Raw genomic sequence first — 23,201 nt, forward strand, 5'->3', positions numbered from 1 at the left:
TTGCACTTGAATGATGGACTCTAATGGTAGGAAACCTACTCTAGTGGGGCCTCGTGGTTGATTCGGCTTTATATGGTTTCCCAGTTGTGGTTTTGGTAAAGCATAAAGTCCTGACAGGAGCTGATGTTTACAGGCCTGAGTCATGCCTTTAAACACACACGTGCTAGAGTGTATGCAAAGATAGTGTGTCTATTGTCCATAAGGCTTTGTATGTGCACGGATTTACACATGTGGGTGCATGTCTGATCATAGCGCTGCACATCCTCATGTTAATCAGTCCCAGAATGCAATGTTTCCTGGAGCCCGGGTCTTTATGATGACTCAGGAAGAGGAGAAGGCGGTAGGGTGACGTGTTGAAATACGAGCAGAAATGAAGGTTCTAACGAGAGACAGCGGGAAGGAAGCGTCTGGCCAGAATGGTGATTTCTGATGTGGAAATGACTGGCTTAAATCAGACCATGTGTGGAGGCTTTGACTAGACAGGAGGACAGCACAGGAGAGAGGTATGGAGCTCTTACAGGGCCTGATAAGTCAGCCTTAGACACGGTGACCGCTAAAGGATTAACCAAAACATACTGCCAACAAACTGGGTGTGAACCGTGAGTTATTGGTCAAAACTTATGATACACCACTGAATAATGACAATGACAGAACATAAGTCGTTCTCAGGCCACTGGTGATTCAGGTTTTGCTTCCTGGAGCTCTACAGTTTTCCAGCAGCCCCGGGGTGTATCATTTGAAAGATCAACTGTAGCTGTGCTGAGAAGAAACAGCAGAATTTTCTTACTTCATGCTGAATTCACAATTCATTTGGCAACCGACACCACAGATTGTGACACCAAGCCCATCATAAAGAGAATGTAGGGAAAAAGTGCATCATCTAGTGTGAATACAGGTGTTTGAGGTTAAGAGAAGCTTTATAACTTAGTCCTGTCTGCTACCTACCTGCTCTGAAGAGGGCTCCCGCAGCATAGTGCATGGCCAGAGCATGGACGAGCTGTCTGGCTGTAGTGCAGAATGGCCCTCTCTCAAAGAGGGAGAAGGACAGAGGAGTGTGGTCTGAAGCGATGTATAGCTTCAGAGAGGCATGGATGCTAACTAGCAGGTTGACAGGTTGGATGGTCAGCTTTTGCAGCTGCACGGGGTGGACCAATGCCTGTGCTGACTGGAGAACCTGGATCACACATCACAGTTATCAAAAGAAATAATTCTCAGACATTTTCCACATATCGTTATGAGGTTGGATGCTGCTTCCTGCCAGTACGCTAAAGGTTCCATTGTAGTTATAAAGACTGTCAGAATGTAGCAACTAAAAGTAGAAATAAAACGATTGTGTCATGAATATCGCACCTGCTCAGGGAGGGTGGAGGTTACTCCAAGTTCTTTGCTGCACCGGGTCTCTGCAGAGGCAAAAGCATGGGTGGGGATGTAGGTGTGGAACAAAGTCTTGATGTAGTAAACAAAAGTGTCTTCGAGGTAGACTCTGGCAGGCTGGAGCTGGAAGGAGACCTGAAGAAAAAGAACCTATTCTGAGAATGGCTTCTTCACATTTGTTTGAGAGAAAGTAAAGTGATTTGGACACAGATGATGCTGATCTCTTACACGCTGTGACAGCTGCTGAAATGCTTTTAAGCACAATTTTTTTTGCCTCCAGTAAAAATGAAATCATACATCAGCTAAGTTATGACAACGTGTTGGAAGGGAGAGTGCAGTTAGCAAACAAAAATGCACATCAAGAGATGGGAAGTAATCTAACCTCCTCCACCGTGCATCTGTCCCCCGCCAGCGTCAGCCTCATCTGCAGAAAACAGGAGCGTTTGAACTCGTTCATTGCTTCAAGGGACTCAGTGGGGTTGGCATCACGGCTCCACAGACTCCCAGGTTCAACTCCCCCTCTCTGATCTTGGCACAGCAGCACAGGGAAGTGGAAACTCGCCCGGTTATACAACTGGTTGTCCAATTGCAGACTGGAGCACCACACCTCGATGAGAGATGAGTCAGACATCAGAGCTGGGATGGCTGCTGTACCCAAAGAGGGGTCAACGGCTAGCTCTGGGGGCAGGGATGTAGGCGCAGGAGCCAGGCTTAGGAGTAACTTGGTTAATGTGAGTCTCAGGAGCTCCACCGAACTGGTGGGACTGGTGATATCATCACTTAGCACCATGCTGGCCTCACTCAGGAGGATGCAAACAGACAGTGTGGAAGACCTGAAAACAAAACAGAAATATTAACCTAAAAGATCTACAGTGGGAAGAACAGAAACTATTAAAAATAAATGGCATTTACAAATGAAAATATAGCAACAGTTAAAGTAGCCATAAAATGATTTGTCATTTCTTCGGTACAGTCAGGAAACCTTTCCAGCGGCGCATGTGTATGATGGCTGTGATTATTTGTAAAGGATAATAAGGGACCAAACCCATTCATCCTGCATCTACCAGAGCACTTTAACAAAGATCATTGTCTGAGGTAATTTGTTTACATTTACCTAACATGTGATTATATTAATATCCTGTTTTGCCAAAATGACAAAGCAGCTTGCATGTGTTGATGTAATGGAATAAAGCTGTAATACTATGTTCTACTGTACAACTAACTACGCTCATGACAACACTAGAAGGTTTTATTGCCCTCCTGTGGTGAAAATGATGCCTGTTTCTTCATGTTTTGAGTACTGCATGAAAACATAGCTGTTAACAGTAATCATAAAGCAAATGGAAGTGAACACAGTAATAGGCACAGGGGTAGATAGCTTAAGGTTAGGAACAACAACATGCATGCTTGAATTTCTCGTGGCTCAATTATTTAGGGAACATAAATCGACAACAATAAAACCGCTGCCTGTGCACGCATACCTGCTGTGTTGGTTGATTACAGTGTCCACGCTGCCCTCTGGTGCCAGAGACAGAACCAGGGTGCCTTTCTCATAGGTCACGTCTATGTAGAGACAGCCAAAGCCTGGCAGGAACACCACCTGAACAACAGCGGAAAACTAATGACTAGACATTCATCGTCACATGATACTTTGAAGAAGAACTTTTACACAGTTCTAGCTCAGGTCAGTGTGTGTGTGTGTGTTTCAGAAGTTACATGTGTCTGACTTTAACCTATGCCACTCCAGGTTCAGAGTCATCAGACAGTCATGTGAAGAAAGGAAGCAGATCACTGCTGAACGCTTGGCTAAGCAGTCATAACAAGTCTAGCCTTTGACTTCTCACCCCTACCACACAGGTCAAATTCAGACTTCACAGTAACCAGAGATACAGAGCCTCAACCACCCCACCCCCGCCAACCCACAGCTGCCTAGACACAACAGTAAACATTACACATACTGCTCCTTAACATTTTGCTAACCCTACATTACTACCCCAGATCAGACCAAAAATTCTTACCCTGGATCACCATTTAACCCCAGAACACGCACAAAACGAAAAACTAATGTTGCGTGAAGAAGGTTCCGACATACCTCTAAAACCTTATTTTCATTTGTAATGGATCAGCCACACAAACCAAGCTTAATTGTTAACTTGTTTTCTTAATGCGAAGCTAATTTAAAAGAAAAATAAGTGAAAACCTGGGTGCTTGTATTTTATCATCATCATCAGTCACAAGACTGTGACAGGGCTAATCTTCATTACCAGCAAAACATAATGAACTCTGGCTCCATCTAGCTGCTGCTGAGGTTTTGTTATCTCTGACATCTGTGGTGTTAGGAAAGGTGTTTCTGTGTGTTTAGGTCAAAAGTTCAGATTGGTCTATCACTAGGACGAGGGATGACTTAAGTGGTACATTTCTTCAATTACTACTCTTTTACCTGAGTGCCAGGACAGTTGATATCTATGGGGTCTGTCCAGTCGGTGGTGCTGTGGTCCGAGGTGCTTTTCAGTAGCAATGTGGGCAGCATCTCTTTCTGCTTGCACTCTGGGAAACTGGAAAAGTGGTAATAGAGTTCATGGTGCAGGGAACAGTTAGCAGGCAGAGCACGACAGTACACTTCAGTCCTTGGAGTTTCTGTGAAACAAAAGAGAGGGAAAAAAAGTGCAAGAGAGAAATTGTGAGTTTAACCAGAAGGCTTATTAAAACACAGAGAAGAGGTTTCCTGTGTAGGCAGAAGGTGCCCTGGTTACCTTTGACATTTTCCTTTAAAAGCAGTGGGATAGGACACTTGTTGTGGATTAGCATGCGGGGACAAGGGTCTTCATTAAGGGTGATGTATGTCACTCCAAGGTGCTCCTGATAGGTCAGGACTATTGCTCTGCACAAAAAAATAACATGAATAAGGTAAAAGGACAATTTGAAGAAATTGTTTGGATCGGCACAAAACTGAATACAAGTTTCATGAAGTCATCCTTTTTTAGGAAATCTTGCTGAGAGACAAATGGACAGACTGACAAATCACATCTATGATGTACCTCCACCTCAGCTCTGGCCATAACAGGGGAATAAACCCATAAATAAACTGTCTCCAGACAGCTCACATCCCAGCCCTTTCTAACCACACACAGATAAGCGGTCACACACCCATCAACACATCAAACGTCACATTATTGCTATGTCCATTTGCAAACCTCTAAATGCATCTAGGGGCAGAGCCCTAAGTGAACCCAGGCAATGCATCATCACTGTGTGTGTGTGTGTCCATGTTTGTATTTGTGTTTATATCTGTGTGTCTGACTACACATACAATTATACACAAATGAAGAAAATGAACTAAAGCTGGCCAGTTTTATCACCAAATCATACGGGTGTATCCATAAAAAAATGAAATTGTCCATTCATGAGCTATTTATCACCGAGTGTATATATCACTGTGTGTTCAATCCCTGAAAGCCATCCAACCAGCTATCTAAATGGGCTACACTAGATTAAAGGAAGAGAAAAACAACATGAAATTCAGATGGACGACTTGCACAAGAGCAGCTGATAAACTGACAGTGGAAATGTTGAGGGCATTTCTCCTCCTGCTTCATCTTCAGTGTGTAACAAAGTGTGACTAGCTACAGTGTCTCCTCTCTTCATGTCTAGTGCCAGCTGGGGTTCGGTGCCCAGCTCTAAATGGACTGTCACGGCCAGCAAACCGCAAATGTTCTGCTTCACCCACCTGCTGCTCAGGCCACCCCCTGAGTCTGGTTCCCTGGGAACAGATAAACTCTGCCTGGGGAAGTCTTGCCGGATAGGAGCGGGAAGGCTCCATGCTGCAGATCCAACACCGGCGTCAGGCCTCGGAAACAAGCTGAAGAGCATGTGTCTGAGTGGCAAAGGGAACTCCACCTTTCCCTGGACGCTGGTTTGGAGGAGGTCCCAGCATGGCACTGAGCACGGTTTGGCTTGGGATGAATTCTCAGGGGGAAGGAGTGTGAACGTGGCCGTCTCTGGTATCTCACAGATCTGGGAAGAGTACATAATATAAATATTATAAAAAGGCAGCTGAGAGGAGAGAAAAATACGCTTGAAAAGAGAAAGGAAAATAAATCATGGTAAGAATATAAATAAATGACAGATGAAGAAGGAAAAAAAGATAGAAAACGAAAGAGACAAAAAGAGAGGGCAAGGTGACATGAGCAAATGAGAATAAAGGAGGAGAAATGGTCAAACATCTCATCAGAAAACAGGATATGAGACGGGACACGAAGGCCAAGAAGAAAAAGAAAGCCAGAGAGCAAAGAAGATGCAAGTGATTACAACAAAAGATACATGGTAAAAACCACATTGTTATTCTACTCTATTCTTTCTCCCACTGAGCTTAGAGCTAAATTGGTAGCAGAGAAGCCCTGCTGCGCTGGTTTAACAGCCAGTGAGCAGTGTGTAGTATAGGACTACAGGGATTAGGCCCTAAGCATGATGAATAGACAAACTAGAAAGGCATTCCTAGCCTTGTTTGCGGTCTGTGTTATTGTTAAGCCCATCGCCCGCTCTTTAGTTTCTTAAGCTCTTTTTTTAAAAGGTTTTTCAGTCAATTAGTGGCAACTGGCAAACTTTGCCATCCTTCCATAAGGGGATCTGAAAGCTTGTTAAATGACATCACAACATTGTTGCCCTCTTTAGGGACAAGCAGCAGATGAAAGCAGGAAGGAAACCTGCATCCAATTCTGGGTGTTTGTCTAATGTCCCTATGAAGTGCCATTGCCACATGGTGAGAACAGCGGAGGGAGAGAGGGGGGTGGGGGAAGGTTTGGGACATGATCTGATGGAAAACGGCTTGCAACATCCCAGGGAGGTGTATGTGTGCTGGGGTAGACACACTGCGTTTGCAATGTGCATAGGGAATAAAATGTATGTGTGAAGCTTCAGGAACTTGAGCAGGCAGACAGGAGAGACATGACACAGGGCCATAAGCACACACAAATGCCACAAGGCTAGAAAGTAGCATTGTGAAATGAAACTCAATGAAACATTTACACCGTTTTAGAGTTAGAGCTAACAGTTGAGGATGTGGCCAGGTGTTGTGATGTATGATGTATTGTCCTTGTCTAGTCTGAAACGTACTAAAAATATACAGAATCTGCATTTCTGTGTTTCACATTTTAAACATTTGCCAAAATTTTCAGCTCATTAAGTCAAAGAAGATAAACGTAATTCAGAGAAACCTTCTTTCCCTCCCTGTGACAGGAAAAAGCATGCATTCAAATTACCTGGTCATCAGCTGCCAGTGCGTGGTCACTCAGCAGGGGCCTGTAGTGTATAGTGTAAGGAGTGTTGTTGACAAGAATCGTCCTGTCCTCTATCTGCAAGATCTGGATGCCATGTCTCACCACAGATGACACACAGAACTGACACAGCTACGGAGGAAAGAACAGGCAATAAGCTGTCAGCGATAAATGATTAAAGAAAGTAACAACGTTGTTTCTTGTGAGATCTGTAAATCATGTGGTCACGAGGACGACAAATGGTGAATAGATGGCAGGATGGATCCATGCTGTCAACGCTCCATATTCTGTCCCTGTGCAGAGCTGAGAGTCATCAGACAGGGAAATGTGTTTAAACGTAGCCTTATTTTACAGTTCTCAGGATGGAGCGGCACTGCGTGTGGTTTTCTGTTGATGTCGTCTACCTGCTTCCAGTGTCAAGGAGGTGTGTTCAGAGTTGCACGTTTTATGCCTTTCTAATTTCACCATTGCCTCCCAACTTTGTTATTTTTTCCCAGAATATTGCTAAACACTGGCTGCTTTTTCTTTTTCACATAATTCTCTGTAAACCCACTGGTGGCTGTTTGAGGATATCCAAGTGCATCAGCAGTTTCTGAAAAAACCAGATCACTTGGCATCAGTTCTAAGTCACTTAAATGACCTTTCTTCTAGACTCTGATGCTTGGTTTCAACTTCAGCAGATCCACTTGACCGTGTCTACATGCCTAAGCACAGCGAGTTTCTGCCATGTGATTGGCTGATTAGACATTTGTTTCAAAGAGCAGTTAAACATGTGTAGCTATTGAATTAGCCGGTGAGTTCTCATGCTGGTAGAAGCTCTGTTGATTTGGAAAATATATTACAATTATTTCTTCAAGAATTATGTATTCTTTTCCACTTGCCTCCCTAATAATTCATCAGAACTTTTTGATTTAAACCACATTATGGCTTTGTAAAAAAAGAAAGAAAGAAAAGAAAAAAGAAAGAAAAAACCACGATGTAATTCAATAACTGGCAGAAAATAAATAAACCTAAGATATATGGACAAAACCCCCAAATTAAAAACATTTCTTGACAAATATGCCTAAACTTCACTTCAGTTTTAACAAACTATTTCACTTTCCCAGTGAGTGACCGTATATTAAAAAAGCTTTGAAGTTTCCCTCACCTTCTGTTTACCAGGGAAGGCTCCCAGTGTGATGTCAGCTTCAACATATCCCTCCTCATCCAGAGTGACCACCTCTGAGCTTGATCCCTCCTTCCACCGAGGAGAAGTTAGGTCATGGACTAGTTTCAGGGCTGTAGACTTGTGGACAGTGTTAGTTTGGGCCCAGTAGATACCAATCTGGAACGCTTCCTGGATTGCAATGAACAGGAGTTCAGGTTAGAGAATGATAACAAGAGACAGAGAATGAATGAAGCATCAAAAGTCAACTCAGACAAAATTTACTATCATATTTGAACCTGAGACTTCTCTCCAGAAAGCTCAACTTAGTGCTCCTGTATATCAATTCATACAGTCCTCGCAAAGTACTGTATTAATTCATTACTAGTAACCTCAGTGCTCCACACTGATTGTTCATCTGGCTCTGGAGCATACTGATGATCAAAACACCAGCCTTCTCCTATTAAACCAATCCGGTGTGAGAGTTGCAGCTGCAACTGTCTTCTCTCGACGTGTCGCTCCATGATAAATAGGAGGTTGCTATGGAAACAACGATTTATTTGTTTCTATTTCACAGGCTATTACACATTTACAACTTTTTATTTTGTTTCCTCGTGCTGAACCATATTAGGTCTTGTTCTTTGATACACTGCCTTCCCGCTTAGCGCTGGGTTTCTGACAGAGAAATGTGCGTATGTGTGTGTGTTACGTTCCAAAGGGGGAAAACCATCTGCAGGCTATTCTTTCTGATCTCAGAAGCCAGTGAGAATGCTGCCTGCAGTATACGGTGACAGCTGGCCGCAGTAGATTAGCGGATATTGGTACATGAGCTTGGGCTCGCAGTTAGAAGATCTTAGGCTAGGGATTGTTTCAGCTTAATTAGTTTTTTTATTATGATGAAGAGCTTTGTAATTTTATGCACAGACATGTTTATGTCATATTTTTTTTATTGTCATATTGTCACAAAGACGTTGGCAAGTAGTATAGAGTCTATTAATGTCTTTCAAAATAAGAATGAGTTTTACTGGAAATGTATTTCTGCTGAAGAAGTAATAAATGAAAGTTTGACACTTTGTTTTGGACACACAAATCAAGGCGTGGAGACTGGAAGATATGAACATTAACTGGTAGGTACAGCTTGAAAAATATGCAACTAAATACAGAGTCCGTGGAATATAAGGAGATTTTTATGGACTTGTACAATTTTAATCTTTTGCAGCTTTGACTTTTTAAACAACTTCCATATACATACAAAGATCTTATGGCACTCTACCTTGAAGTTGGGCGGTACAATGACCTTGCCGGCTGGTATCTGCAGTACGATGGTCTCTCCCTCAAAAAGCCAGAGATCCCATTGGGAATCATTGGCCAGTAAGGCCCAGGGGAGCAGCTCCACCAGAAGCGTGTTTAGACCAGGTTTCCAGCAGGAGAGCTTCACCTGCATAGGACTGTCCCATTGTGCAAGAGGCTCGAGCACTGACCTGTTGGGCGAGAACACTTCTTGGATCAATCACTCCAGCAGAATCCCAGTATGGAGAAGTTGATTTGAGGAGAATGATCACTTGAGTCGAATTTGCATCATTTTACACTAAAGTATTTTATATGGTAAGCACTGCTGCACCATATAAGAATCAAATGTCTCAGCCTTTCAGTCTTAATGATCAACTTTATCAACACACTCCATAAAAATGGAAACCTTACATGGTTTAAATTTGGCAAATCTGACATATACTGGGCAGCTTCCAGGGCTCCTGCTATTTTTAGACGGTTTCCTGGTTGTCTCATTCTAACCACTTCAACTGTGCTTATAATCAGTAACACACTGATTGTGTGTGCTGACTGTGATGTCACCATAGATCTCAAACTTGAGCAGAGAACAAACAAACAGGTCCAACATTTGTGTGGAGGGTTAACGTGTGAGGTGAAGAGCGATACAGAGAGCAAGCTTGTCATTTTTCCCCAGCATTGATCGGGTTGTGTATTATGAATTCGACCCCCAGCTGAGACTATCGATGCAGAGCTGTAGCGCACTGAAGTGTCTGAGGAAGAACGTTCAGAGAAAATGATCTGGACTCGGAGTGGCAGCTAGGATGAACGTTAAGCTGCAGGATCGCCATTTTGAGACACGGAAGGAGATCCAGCACCCACTGCAGCTGCTCAAGTGCTGAGAGACATTCCTCTCAGTTCCACTGAGAGATCTAAAAATAGCAGCTTTGCTGAAAACAGTCCAGTGGTGAATGAGTCACTGACCTCGAACGTGAGATACGCCAAATTGAAATCTTGAAAGGCTTTTGATTTTTTTTTGCTCTTGTTCTCAGAACTTTTTGATCACACCTTGTGCTGACCAATAATGTACTGACAGCAGTCACACAGGCTAAACAAATACACAGACAGAAGTGGTCTGCAAACAAGTTATGCAATACAAACAGATCCAGAGAACAGTTGACAAGACATTTGGGATCACACATGGGCATGTTGAGACACAGACAAACAGGCAGACAGACAGACTCATTTTTCCACTAATTCACTGACACGGCACTCATTTCATGGTAATCATCATCTTGTGAGCCCTAAACAGTGCTGAGTGCCAGAAGAGAACCAAACAAACTCAGACTTACTCTGAAGTTCAAAGCCATCAAAGGCAAACCAGTCTTCTCTCTCCCACAAGGCCGCCTGGACTCTGCTCAACCTACCAACCTGTCATCTCAAACTTGTCACAAACCCAAAGACTGACTGCAGTGAAATGGGACCAAAAACACTGGGAACAGCTTTTCTTTACCATTTACTGGTGTTTATGGTAGTGTGTGTGTGGTTAAATGCACCACTGACCTTGCGGATGGGGACAAAAAAGTGCAGGGCTCATAAATCATACTAGAGAGATCAGAAAACTGTAATGGAAAATAATGTGCTCAGCAGCTTTAGTCTAACCCCAGTGATTCTGGAGATTAGGGTTTTAAAAGTGTGAATTTTGAGAGGCTGCTGCCGTACACATAGCAGCTTGAGTACACCACAAAAAGAGGGTATTTTTAAAAAAAAAAATGATTATGGAGGTGCCCCACTGCCTTTAAAAACCCAACAAAGAGAATAAAAAAAAACCATTTACCACTTTAAACTTCCTTTGCCCTTTTAAGGCACCATAGTTACCCACTGCCTGCCAAGGAGCTTGCTTGGTGTTGGTCTGGTTTCTTGACTGTGCCAGGAAGACCGAGTACTATTTCCAAACAGCAAACTCTATCACTATTATCAGCATTAAAGAATAATATACAAATTAAACTGTGGCTTTAACTTTCTGTCCAAGTTTTGAGTGTGTTTAAAGACAGCAATCAGAGCTATTAATCCTAATGACATCCCCCTTTTCCCTCAACATTTTTCCCGATGCTCCTTTGGAGCAGCAACTTCACAGATTAGACAAACTGCCGCTTTCTATGATGGGAAGTGAGCTTTGGCCTTGGACTTTGTCTGTCAGGAAAAATAGAGAGGCCCGATTCAAAGAGAAACCTAACACCACACCACCCGATACCAGCCCTCCACACAGACGCAGTGTGTGACATTTAAAGGTGAGCGATGTGTATGGTGGTGTAAGTGCAACACAATGGTATAAGTGTGTATACACACATGTGCATAGCAACAATCTGTGTGTGTGTTTGCATATGTATCGAGTGTAGGGAAACCAAGGCAACCACAAGCAGACATATGGCCCACATGTCCGGCAGATCCGCTGGGACTCTTTGTAACTTGGAGCCTGTGGGAGAGCATGTGGCTGCGTCTCCTACTGCTGCTATCAAGATGATTCCCAGAATGACATTTGTAGACAGATTCCCATGTGTGTTCTGCCCGACGCTATACGTAAACTCATCCACGGGCCACATTTACACAAGTGCACGCATACACATACAAGTGTATATACAATGCATGCTCTGCAGAGATGGGCCAAGCCATAACCAAATGCAAGTCCCTCTCACTTGTGTGAGAAAGTGGGACTGCGACAGGATGACAGCCTTAATCTCCGGTCTGTGGGGACAGCAGTGGTATTGCTGCTAATGTCTGATGCATGGTTCTGCATTGTCTTTGCAGTTAACCGTTTTATTATGAGAACAAAGAGTGAGCAATAAAAAGAAGCTTCTTTCAATAAAGGCTCGCTTGCGCAACTCTCTGCTTTGAGGAGGAATGCTGTAAGAAGCTAAGCATTAGAAAAATAACACACTGGTGGGCTGCGTATTATGAAACTTTAAATTTAATGCTAGCCACAAAAGAGCCATGACAGGGATGAAAAAGAGTTATTGATGCTACTTATTAAAAAGATCACGAGGTGTCTTAATGAACAGAAAGAAAACTGTTTTTAAGTAGAGAATGAAAAAAAACCCATCTGCCAGTAAAGAAATATTCACAGCACTTTGTGCCCTCGCGAACATATATCCCACATCAAATCTGCCAGGCAGTACAATGCAAAGTCTTATTAAGAGTACCTGTCAGTGTCTTTGATGACATAAGGCCATGGAGGCTCATTGCTTATCTTTGGACCATAGAAATCAGCCAAGATGTTTTCTGGGTTGTCCTCGTTTCCAGTCTTATTCAGTATCTGCTTGATTAGGCTGGTGGAGATTGGCACAGCGCAGTGCGAAGCATCTTCATCTTCCCTAAAGAGAGAAAGCACAAACATAAAATCATTACAATTTTCTCAAATAGCATCTGACTGTGACGCGTGTTTATCAAGAAAGTAGACACCCTAGATTTGATAAGACACAAGAGACAGCTGATTTAACTCAAAGATTAGAAGATATCAAGTTCAGTGAAAGTGTGATAAAAGTAAATAAATAAAGGCACTGCCTGTGACACACAATCATTTGTTTTTTCCCCCCAGCAAATCTGGCTTGGCAGTATGTTATTTTACACCAGAAACAATTCAAATATACTTTATTTCACTATAAAACAAGACATCCTTTGACAACATCTGACTATTCCCATTGTTCTTTTCGATGCAATTAAAGTGACCCCTAGCTACACTCCACTTTTGCCCTGAAACCTTGAAGCGGGTTCAATCTGCCTTTTGTTATGGACTCCTCCTCATGACATGCAGTCTTGTCTTACAAACACTAACTCATAAGGATCAGAGAAAAAAGCTAAATGGCAGTAAATAATCCCACTGAATACCTAGGTCCCAGACACTGGTCAATTATGTCTTTGCAACAACAAGAGAAAAAAAATCCAACAGTTTAATAACTTCTTCTCTTTATCTGGGCAGCATCCAGTTCCACTTGGCTAAAGCAAAGCAGCCCTTACCCCAGAGCAGTAGTTTATTAATAGAGCCCATTGTGCTATAAAGGGAACACAGGGGCTATTGCTTATGGATCTGGGGCAAGACAGACGAGAGGGCCAAGGTGTTGACGGGAAGCTTCTCATCCAGAGCAGTTCCTGAGGGGGAAAACTGGAAGAGGCTTCTGATTGTAACTCTTGATCTTCTAATGTGGTGGCCAGAACGAGGAGAGCAGGACATAAGAGTTCTGGTTAAGACTTGTCTGTGTCTCTTGTGCGGAGACCACAGCGCTGTTCTCTACCTCGTCCATTAAAGCCCACAACTATGCGTAATTACAGGAAGGAAAGATGAGCTGTTGACCAGCGAACAGACTGGATCTGTCCTAGGGGTTTGGGGTCGGGGGGAAGGGGGGCCTTGTGTGCATCTGTACGAAATGTGTGTATGTTTACAATTGTGGCTTGTAGTGTGTGCTTATGAGAATGGAGAGGGATGAGGGATGGATTGAGCTGCGGGGGACAGGAGAGGAGAGTATGCAAGTTTGTGCGGTTTGAAACGGTTTAGGCAGGGGACGGATCGTAAACACGAGGAGCATTGTGGTTGCCATCTAGAAAGACAAGACACTTAGTTCTTTCTGAGCTTGCTTTTTGTACGACTGAAAAGGATTTATCTTCAACAGCAGGGGCCAAATACATTCCCAGTCACTGTACAGCCACTGCGGTTCCTTTATGGCAGCTGAAATCAAAACAAACTTTGTGACCAGATATCTAAACACAACAGTTACAGCAAAAAAAAAAAAAAAAAAAAAAAATCTCTCAGGGAGAGTCAATTACACTCAACGTTTACTCTGTTTATTCAGATCACCACCACTTGCTACCAAAAGGTTGACCCCCCACCACCCCACCCAGCACCCCCCTTATGTATTTGCATAAAACAACTTAAATTACATTTGGAAAGATAACAAATATAGTAGAAGCGACAACAAAACAATATATGCATGTGGTAGCTATTTCCCTTGGGGCCACACACACTGAAACATAAACACTTCTGTTACTGAACGACACCATGCGCCAAAACACATGCCATGTACATATATATGACATGAAATGAGGTGTAGTGGTGATGCTAGATAAAACAGATAAAATACAGATGAATTTCTTAGCATTTCTTTGATGGACTTGGCTACAATAATAAATTGTACAGTTACTGGTTTCTTACACAGAGGCTATGGGAAATATGTGCACACACAGACACAGGGCTAGTGCGCATACATTTTTCACCTCATGCAAACGTACACATACACACATATTATTTCTACACACACACACTACTGGAAAAAAAACCTGCTTTGCTGGGGCTGTATCTAAATGAGGTGTAATGATGGTCCCACCTAAAATGTCAGAATTGAAGCTATGTGTCAGCTGCTGCCGAGGTGGCTTCCTCTTAGTTTGAAATGCACATGTATTTTCTTGGATCATGTCTTCATACTGGATCACAGAAACCAGAATGCGGTGTGAGAGGATCATAACTGAGTGACACTGCAAAGTGAAGGCATAAAAAAAACTAGAGAGGAACTTTTTGAGCCAGCTGAAAATTTTGAAAACCTTTAATATTAGCCCAAAATTATGGCACATTTGATGTGCCATAATTTTGAGAAGATTATACAATATCTCAACATTTATTTCTGTCCAGACTTGCATAAATGTTTTGTGAAGATCTTATTATGTTGATGCTTGAGCTGGACCATCATGTTTTTTCCAGGATATCCCAAAGATTCTCAGTGGTGTTAAGGTGTGGGTTCTGTGTGTGTTCCCAGTCCATGTGTGAAAATTATTTCTCATGCTCCCTGAACCACTCTTTCACAATTTGAGCTTGACAAATCCTGCCACTGTCATCAGAAAGAAAAATACACTGAAAAACCCTGCCATTCAGTATTTTTAGACACATAAAGTTGCTAAACCTACACCTAAAAACCAGTGGAAGTGTCAGATGTGCAGAAATTGTAACATGTAACAGGTTTGTGAAGCTGAGGTGTGTTATATAGTGTTTCATACATTTTAAGCATGACAAGGTATTAGACATTACTTGAACTACAAGGTCCTTTTTTGGATCAATGCATATAATTTTTTTTTTTACCTGGCTTGGAAAGTGAGATGATGGGTGAGATCAGCTTCCGTGTTTAGCAGGGGCTCCTGGTGGCCCTGTCCACGTATTAGCTGGCTTTCTCGCAGTCCGAGGCTCCTCTTCTCTATATGAACGATTAGAGAGTCCGGCAGGTGGCTCCTCATGACAAACAGTGGACTGAAAACCACCTGGAACATGAACAATCAATGAAAAGACAAACTGATGAGAGCAGAACTAAATCAGGAAAAAACAATGATTACACCAAAAATTGAACATTCTTAATCTTAAGTGCTGGATAATTACTTGGATCAAAACAAAAAGGTTTAAAATATTCTGTAAAAGTAAATAATGTAACAGGTGCTCACCACTCTTTGCTGCATGTGAGAGTTGGGTTCGATTGTGATGAGAGTGCACAGAACATAAAGCAATGAGCCATTGGAACAAGGCACCTGAAAGGAAACAAACTATATGTTAGAAGATATCAATACCAAAGAAGTCTGAAGGATTTTCAACAAACTTGACCTCTGACCTTGACTTTGATATTTGGTCATATTTGAACTAGATTGAGAGTTTTAACAAATGCTCCTATGGTATGAATTTGAAAATCCTATGTCGCCTCATTCTTGAGCTATGTGTTGGGTGTTCATGCCACCTGCCTGGCTGCTTGCCCACCCAATGGGATAATGACACTACCCCATGAGCCTTTGATGACTGATGGGTAAAGTTGCAACACTGTGTAAAACGCAAATAAAATATAAAGCAATAATTAAGAAATCTCATAATCTCATATTTTATTCACAATAGAACACTGAAAACATTAAATGCTTAAACTGAGAAAATGCACCATTTTAAGAAAAATATTGGCTCTTTTGGAATTTAATGGCTACAACACATCCCAAAAAAGTTAGGAGAGGGCAACAAAAGACCGGAAAACTAATTGGTACTAAAAAGAAACAGCTGCAGGAACATTTTGCACTAATTAGGTTAACTGGCAACAGGGCCGTAATGTGAGTGGATACAAAAATGCAGCATTTCTCAGAACAAAAGATGGGCTCTCGTTATCCAATCTGCAAAAAAAATGCATCGATAAATTGTGTAACAATTTCAGAATAATGTTGCTCAATGTAAAATTATGAAGATTATGAATATTTCATTGTCTAAAGTACATAATACAGTATCATCAAAAGAATTAGAGAATCATGAGAAATCTCAGGGAGCAAGGCAAAAGGTCGAGAATCAATAATAGATGCTTGCGTTGGTCAGGCCCTCAGGACGCACGGCAATAAAAACAGGAATGATTCTGTCATGGAAATCACTGCGGGAGCTCAGGAACACTTCCAGATTCATTTTCTGTGAACACAGTTCACCGTGCCATCCACAAACACAGGTGAAAACTCTATCACGCACAGAAGAAGCCATATGTGAACATGATCCAGTAATGCCGGCGTCTTCTTTTGGCCGAAGCACATTTAAAATGGACTGAGGCAAAACTGTTCTGTGGTTGGATGAATCTGATGGTATATGAGTGCATTGTTACCTATAGAATTGGTACCTTGCACATCTGGAAGTGCACCATGAATGCTAGAAGGTTTTAGAGCAACATATGCTTCCATCCATATAACCTCTATTTCAGGGAAGGCCTTGCGTATTTCAGCAAGACAATGCTAAACTGCATATGCATCTACTACAACAACGTGGTTTCATAGTAAAAAAAGACCGGCTCCCTGCCGGTGCTCCAGATCTTTCACCAGTTGACAACATTTGATGCACCACGAAATGAAAAATATGACCAAGAAAATCCAGGACAAGAATGGGTAACATTTCTTTCCCAGAAGTCCAGCAACTGATCTATTCAGTTCCCAGTTATACAGTTATACAGTTATACTGTACTAGAGTGAATGTAGTATTTTTTAACACTTGCAATCTATTCCAGTTATTGTAAAGATTACAGACAATAGACTGAGAGATCAAGGACACTAACAACCAAGGACACTTTGTGTGTGGTTAAGATGTAAAATATGAACAAACTGGATAAACTTAAATGCTTTTGCTCCTTCTTACCCCCTGGCATGATATTTACTGCCTCCATCAATAATGTTTTGTCCTAAAAATCTTTGTTTCTTGGCTTCTTTCAGTAGTTAAATGTTAAGTCTCCCCAAAGCCCTGCAACACAATACTATGGCTGTGAGGACTGACAACTGTTAGTGCCAGATAATGGCCCATTACAGTCAGTTAAATCTTTGCAAGATTTAAAGGCTGAGAATGTGCCCACCAAACACTAAGCACTCTTAATGTGTCACTGGTGTTTGTCCCATTTACTCTTCACTCCTCATTAAAGTCTTGGGATGCCAAGTCACATTACAAGCGGTTTAGTTTATGACAGCCTGGGGACTTCATTTACTGGTAGGGTCAGCAGAGCAGAGCAAAGAGACAGGGTGAACATTCAGTTTTAATATACAGACCCTTGCAAAATAGACTTATTTGGATCGGGGAGTAAAACTTTGGCAAACAGATGTTCTGCAGTGCTGATCAACTAAAAAATGCTCACCACTGGGATAAAGTCGCGATGACCTTCTGTGCTTTCTCTAAAGCTCACACGTTTAAAAAATGTTGAAAATAAGATTTAAGGATGAGGAAGATGAGATATGACAAAGGAGATACCTCAGATGGATTACTGATACAGAGAATCATCAGGCAGATTTAAAAAAAAATGAAGACAAACACTGAAAATGGAGGGATGCAGGACAGGTGGACAGGCTTGATGCCAGACAATGAAGTAAAGAAAGGAGTTAACTAGAAGATAGATGAGTGAGCCAGTGTGTGGGCGAGAGGGTAAAAGGCAGGGAGGAAACAAGCGAGTGAAATAGCAGGAGACAGGCACAGATAGAGAGATCTAAGGACCCAGCTACTAGTTCAGGCAGCTCTCTCATTTGGAGCCAGCCCTCCAGATGTGCAATGAATCGCTGATCCTACGAAAAGAGATAACAGTGCATGCTGGAGTGCAATCAGAGATGTTCAGACCCCCTTTTCCAAAACACACACACACATACACAGGAGCTGGAGTGGTAGATGGCTAGCTGTTAACAGCGTGAGGCTTATAAATAAAAAAGAGAGAGGCAGACAAAGAAAGACAGTACAACAAAAATAAAGAACAAATACAAGAACAGCAGGGAAAAAAGTACAAGAAAAATAAAGAGCAAGCACAAGAACAGCAGGGATGGAGCTGGCGCTTATCCAGTGGTGTGAAAGTGCCTTCAAAGCCTTTCCCTGTGCCCACATATCAGCTAGTGTTTCCTGTCTATGGTTAACGTTGTTATGAGAGAGCATAAACAGTATTTTCTACCTCTCAACATGGCTGGGTTATGGGTTGCAGGGTCTTTGTAAGCCTATCTGAGGGGAAGATCTCAATCTGTTCTCTAACAGTGAGTAGCAGCATGGAAGCGCTGCCACTGTGGCCACCCAGGAGAAGAGGATCCGGTCACAGTTGGTGGTCCAGTCACTGGCTCCAAACATGTTGTGTGGATGGAGAGCCAGTCAGAAGTAGTGGTGTGAGCAATGTGTGAGAGTAACTCTGTGTGCATGGCTAGCACATTCAACAGCTTGCATGTGGACAATTCCAGGCACAGTGGAGCACACGTGTGCATTTTAATCTGTTAGTATGCACACGCAACAAATTGTAACTGATGTAGCTTCTGATCGTAAAGACATGTACAGACAAGACTTTGGGAAACTAACTGGGAAGCTTTACTGGATATGTGGAAGGCTGACTTAAAGTTCTACTTGTGTTACCTGTACAACAAAGCTGCTGCTGCTCTTATCCCTCCGTTCCAGCTGAACATCCTGGGACCAGTCATCGTCTCCTCGAGCCCTTACACACAGCTCTGTCATCTCTGCATCCTCCAGCACATAGGATGGCAGCTTGGCTCCTGCTTCCAGGCAGTCGCAGTATTCCCTGACTACCGTCTGGCTATCGGGCCCCACGTAGTGCTGCACCACTCGCAGCTCAATGTCCTGAGTCAGGTAGCTGCACATCACCTGCCGCCCACAGATTATTACCTGGGGAGAGGGTTGCATGACAGAATTGCCCAAATTAGAAATAAAGATGTTTAGTGCCTTATAATAAACTTCTATAATTATGAGTTTTACAACATGTCGCCGGGGATGTGGAAAGTCATGGTTTTCAAAAAGACTAAGATCAGCTTTGACTTCTATCTGAATAATTTCCGATTCCCAGCTGCTTTATAAAGGGTAACTTGCCTTACAGTTTAAGATCATTAACAATTCATATACATCCCCCATTTTTACAAGTTTTGGGATGTTGTACTAAACGGGAATAAAAAAAGAATGTAATGATAACGTCAAAACAGAGAAGTTAAAGGTGTGTTTAAAAAACTTTCTCTTTCTTGCAGTATTTTTACTTTAAATGATGTGTAAACCATTGCATTCAGATTTTAATTTGCATTTTATTCCACATCTCAAAGGTGACACACAGACACACTCCCTTACATCAGTTACCAGAAATACAGTCAATCTGTACTCATATGAACGGAAATGACTTATGTGTGAATCAATGTAAACACATATGTGTGTATACACACACACACACACAGAGTACTCTGTGTGTGGAACATCTTATTTTGTTTTTTAAAAAAAACTTATAGTACAAGCATGTGCGTACAAGATCTGGACTCCTGGACAAATCATCACCCGTCCACCACTGTGCTTGAGAGATGGTAAACCAAACACAACCAAATGTGGTCCTGTGGATTGGGACCAAACATCTCAACATTGGTGTTCTCAGTCTAAAGGACACGACTCCAGAAGTGCTGCAGTTTATTCAGATGCAACTGAAACATAAGCTTTGCTACCATGTTCTTTTTCAGAGAGAAGAGGAGAAGAGAGGAGGCTTTCTCCAAGCAACCCTAACAAACAAACCAAACTTGTTCAGTCTTTTTCTAATTGTGCTGTCACAAACTTTAACCTTTAACATGCTAATCGATGTCTGTAGAGTTTGAGATACAGCTTTTGAGCTTTTTTGTAGTTCCTCAAGCACTGCACTGGGTGAATTTGCTGGGATGCCTGCTTCTGGGAGGATTGCAGCAATGAATGCTTTGGAGCTGCCAATGATCAGTTAAACAAAACCATTTCATTAACAGCACATGGCTGCTACTTACCCTCGTAAGTCCTGTGAAAAACTCTCTTTTCCATCTAACTGTATAGACAGACTATCATATCAACACCTAGCTGAAACACACACATGCACACACCAAAAATGAGAGAAAGCTGGTTTCATAGAGAAAAAAAAAGTTGTAATTTTTGTTTCACCCCTCTTTTTGAACACACTGTAATGGAAACAACATGAAGCTTTACTCACTGTTTCCATGTTAAAGATGAACCACTGATCAAAAAATAATCAATGGATTAAGTGATCCTGACAGTAATTATCAGTAGCAGGCCTAATGCAAGTGTTCTCCCACTCACGCATCCATGTGCAAGAGGTGACAATGAAAGACCATAGAGAAGCAAGAAAGAGGGTAACGGAGAGGACATGGTGTGGCGCTGAGGACGAACCCCACCCTCCCAAAAGAAAACCCAGACTGATGTATACTCATGCGTTTCTCTGTAGTGGCAGCTGCCGTCCCGTTATGGGGTTTTTGTTGTGAATTGGATATGACCAATGTTCATACTCTATCACTGCATCCAATGGAAACAAGATGTAATCAAAGTTTGGGACAGATGGTAGAAGGAATGTGAGAAGCCGAGTCTGTTTTGTCTGGAGGATGAGTGGGAGATGTGTGTGACACTTGACACTGTTTACATAACAAAGTGTCACAGCTACAATCTGATGGCATCTCTGCATTTTCAGGAATATGAAGACTCTGCTTTTTATTTGTGGAAAAATTCCAGCATGATTCATTCCTTTTCTTAGAGCGAAAAAAAAAAAAAAGACAGTTGGTGTATGTATTTGGTTTATGCTGGTTTATGATTTGCTGTGATCTTCTCTGTGGATTGATGGGACACATTGTGTTTTTGGATGGCTTGAAGTTCATAAGCTTTTGTTTTATTGGTATAAAACAGATTACAAAAACTGACAAAGACAGTCTGTTGTTAGCTAAGCAACTACTAAATCATAACATACAAAAGCAGGGGGAAAAAAAGGAGATTAAAAAGCACTCATCCTGAAATGAGTGCTGGGAAAAAAGCCAGGCTTTTGTGTCACATAGAAGAAATCAACAGGCGTAATGCAGCAAACATGTTCCTGCTTTCAGTGTAAATGTTTAACAGGTTAGCAGCAAGATAATCTGCAGGATCCCTATATTCTTGATTATGTTGAAAACTCTGGTCCTGTTTTGTTACTGCGGTGTATCTGGGCCATAAATCACTGCTTGTCAATTATAAAGAGTCTTGCGCCTGGAATCTTCTACAAATTAAATCTGGGGGTTGGTAATGCTGTTCACCATCTTTCCCTTAATCGTTTCAGTTAATTATAAAGATCTGCTAAAATCTATTCACATTAACTCCGATCCAACTACAAGAAAAGTGAGATGTTTCACTTTCTGGAAGCCTTTGACCTTCATTAGAAAATACCCGCCATAACAACTACATGACCAAGGAGTAATATTTCTTTTATTTAAGAACTAAAAAAGGAAAAAAAATCTATACAAACAAACAAGTCAGTAAAGGAGTAATTACTAAAAAGTGACAGTACCTGTTTCTGGACACCATTGAGCTGTATGACCTTGATGATGAGTGAGGCGGTGCGTCCTTTGTACTGAATGGTCCTAAGCAGAGTCCCTACATTGTCCACGCTGAAGGCCTCTGACCAGCGCCAGTTCCCCCATCCTTCGATGCAGATGTGCAGCAGCTGGAGGACAGCACAGAGCAGAACATACACACAAAAACAGAGACAGAAGTTAGCAGACATCAGAGGTTAGTCTTCTTGCCCTTTATTTACCCCGATCAAAAGGCAAGTAAACAACAGGACTCTGTTTGGGAAATTCTGGTAGGGGGGGAAAAGAACAACAAAGTTCCTGTTTACTGTTGCCGAACAGGCCTGCTGCTGCTGGAAGCACAAATGGAAGGTCGCACACAATAAACTGGCTGGTGGAAAACAGCTGATGTGGAAGATTATTACAGCAGTGTGTGTAGTGACCAGATTGTTTGTGTGTGTGTACTTGTGCGGTTGAATGTGGAAGACTCTTTTCTCCACACATCTAAATAAGAGGCACATATTTTGGCCCCCAACCATTTGAGCTGCATATCCATCACTTCAGTGTGGAGCACATCCATGTGTGTGGCTCGGTATAAACACACAGGGTCAGGATAACAGTAATAAACAGATGCTTTCCTTTCTTTTGACAGTCAAACAACTTTAGAGTGGTGACAATTTCCCCCCAACCATTTTCCCCATAATTCCTTAAACTGCGCGCCTCGACATGGTAGCGGGGCTAAAAATATGTAAAGAGGCAGCCCGAACAGTGCTGTTTTGCTTTCACCGTTACACAAAATACACACTGCAATAAGCTGACTCGGTTTTAATTAATGCATCATGCAGTGATGTAGCATTTACTACGAGCTGCCTCCACCTAAATCCACAAACATTCAGTACAAAAACCAAGTGGTCTGGCTAAATGCCCATCACACCTGTGCTACAGTGAGGTTATTCACAGACCATCTGTCCACTTCTTATCTGAAGTTGCTCAAAGCTGCATGACAAGGAAACACATTTGTCAAACAGTATGATTCTTCTCATGAGATTTTGGTCATAATACCAAAAGGAGCAGAATCATAAATACAGAGGGAGATCTAAAGCCTTCTCCCCTTCCCGAGGCAGTGGAGCTGACTTTCCACAGCACCGAAACTCTGTGTCAACCCTGCTGCCAGCACAACATCAAACTAGCAACAGTTGGAAAGGAAGAGGAGAAAACATGAGAAAGACAAAGCATGTCATGGGACTATCAAGACAGATGGGGCGGGGGCAAGCAGTAGAGTGAGATTCGGGGTCAGCGATCCCCCAGAGGAGTAGCGACCAGAC

At 42.2% G+C, this 23,201-nt stretch overlaps 1 protein-coding gene across 5 annotated transcripts in view; it reads right to left on the reverse strand.

The window, feature by feature from the left end:
- The window catches only part of vps13b (vacuolar protein sorting 13 homolog B), a 300,414-nt gene that overhangs the window by 6,683 nt on the left and 270,530 nt on the right, over positions 1-23,201 (reverse strand). For all 5 annotated transcript variants that reach the window (XM_005456766.4, XM_013275644.3, XM_005456763.4 and 2 more), the window contains exons 47-61: positions 21,876-22,031; positions 18,956-19,222; positions 15,532-15,615; positions 15,179-15,354; positions 12,258-12,428; positions 9,065-9,272; positions 7,795-7,983; positions 6,633-6,779; positions 5,102-5,388; positions 4,128-4,255; positions 3,815-4,011; positions 2,856-2,974; positions 1,757-2,207; positions 1,351-1,509; positions 946-1,174 (exon numbers count right to left, since the gene is read on the reverse strand). In XM_005456766.4, the coding sequence (XP_005456823.1) occupies positions 946-1,174; positions 1,351-1,509; positions 1,757-2,207; positions 2,856-2,974; positions 3,815-4,011; positions 4,128-4,255; positions 5,102-5,388; positions 6,633-6,779; positions 7,795-7,983; positions 9,065-9,272; positions 12,258-12,428; positions 15,179-15,354; positions 15,532-15,615; positions 18,956-19,222; positions 21,876-22,031 (2,968 nt within the window). The remainder of the gene's footprint in view (positions 1-945; positions 1,175-1,350; positions 1,510-1,756; positions 2,208-2,855; positions 2,975-3,814; positions 4,012-4,127; positions 4,256-5,101; positions 5,389-6,632; positions 6,780-7,794; positions 7,984-9,064; positions 9,273-12,257; positions 12,429-15,178; positions 15,355-15,531; positions 15,616-18,955; positions 19,223-21,875; positions 22,032-23,201) is intronic.

This window comes from Oreochromis niloticus, linkage group LG11, assembly GCF_001858045.2.
Source record: "Oreochromis niloticus isolate F11D_XX linkage group LG11, O_niloticus_UMD_NMBU, whole genome shotgun sequence".
Classification (NCBI taxonomy): Eukaryota; Metazoa; Chordata; class Actinopteri; order Cichliformes; family Cichlidae; genus Oreochromis; species Oreochromis niloticus.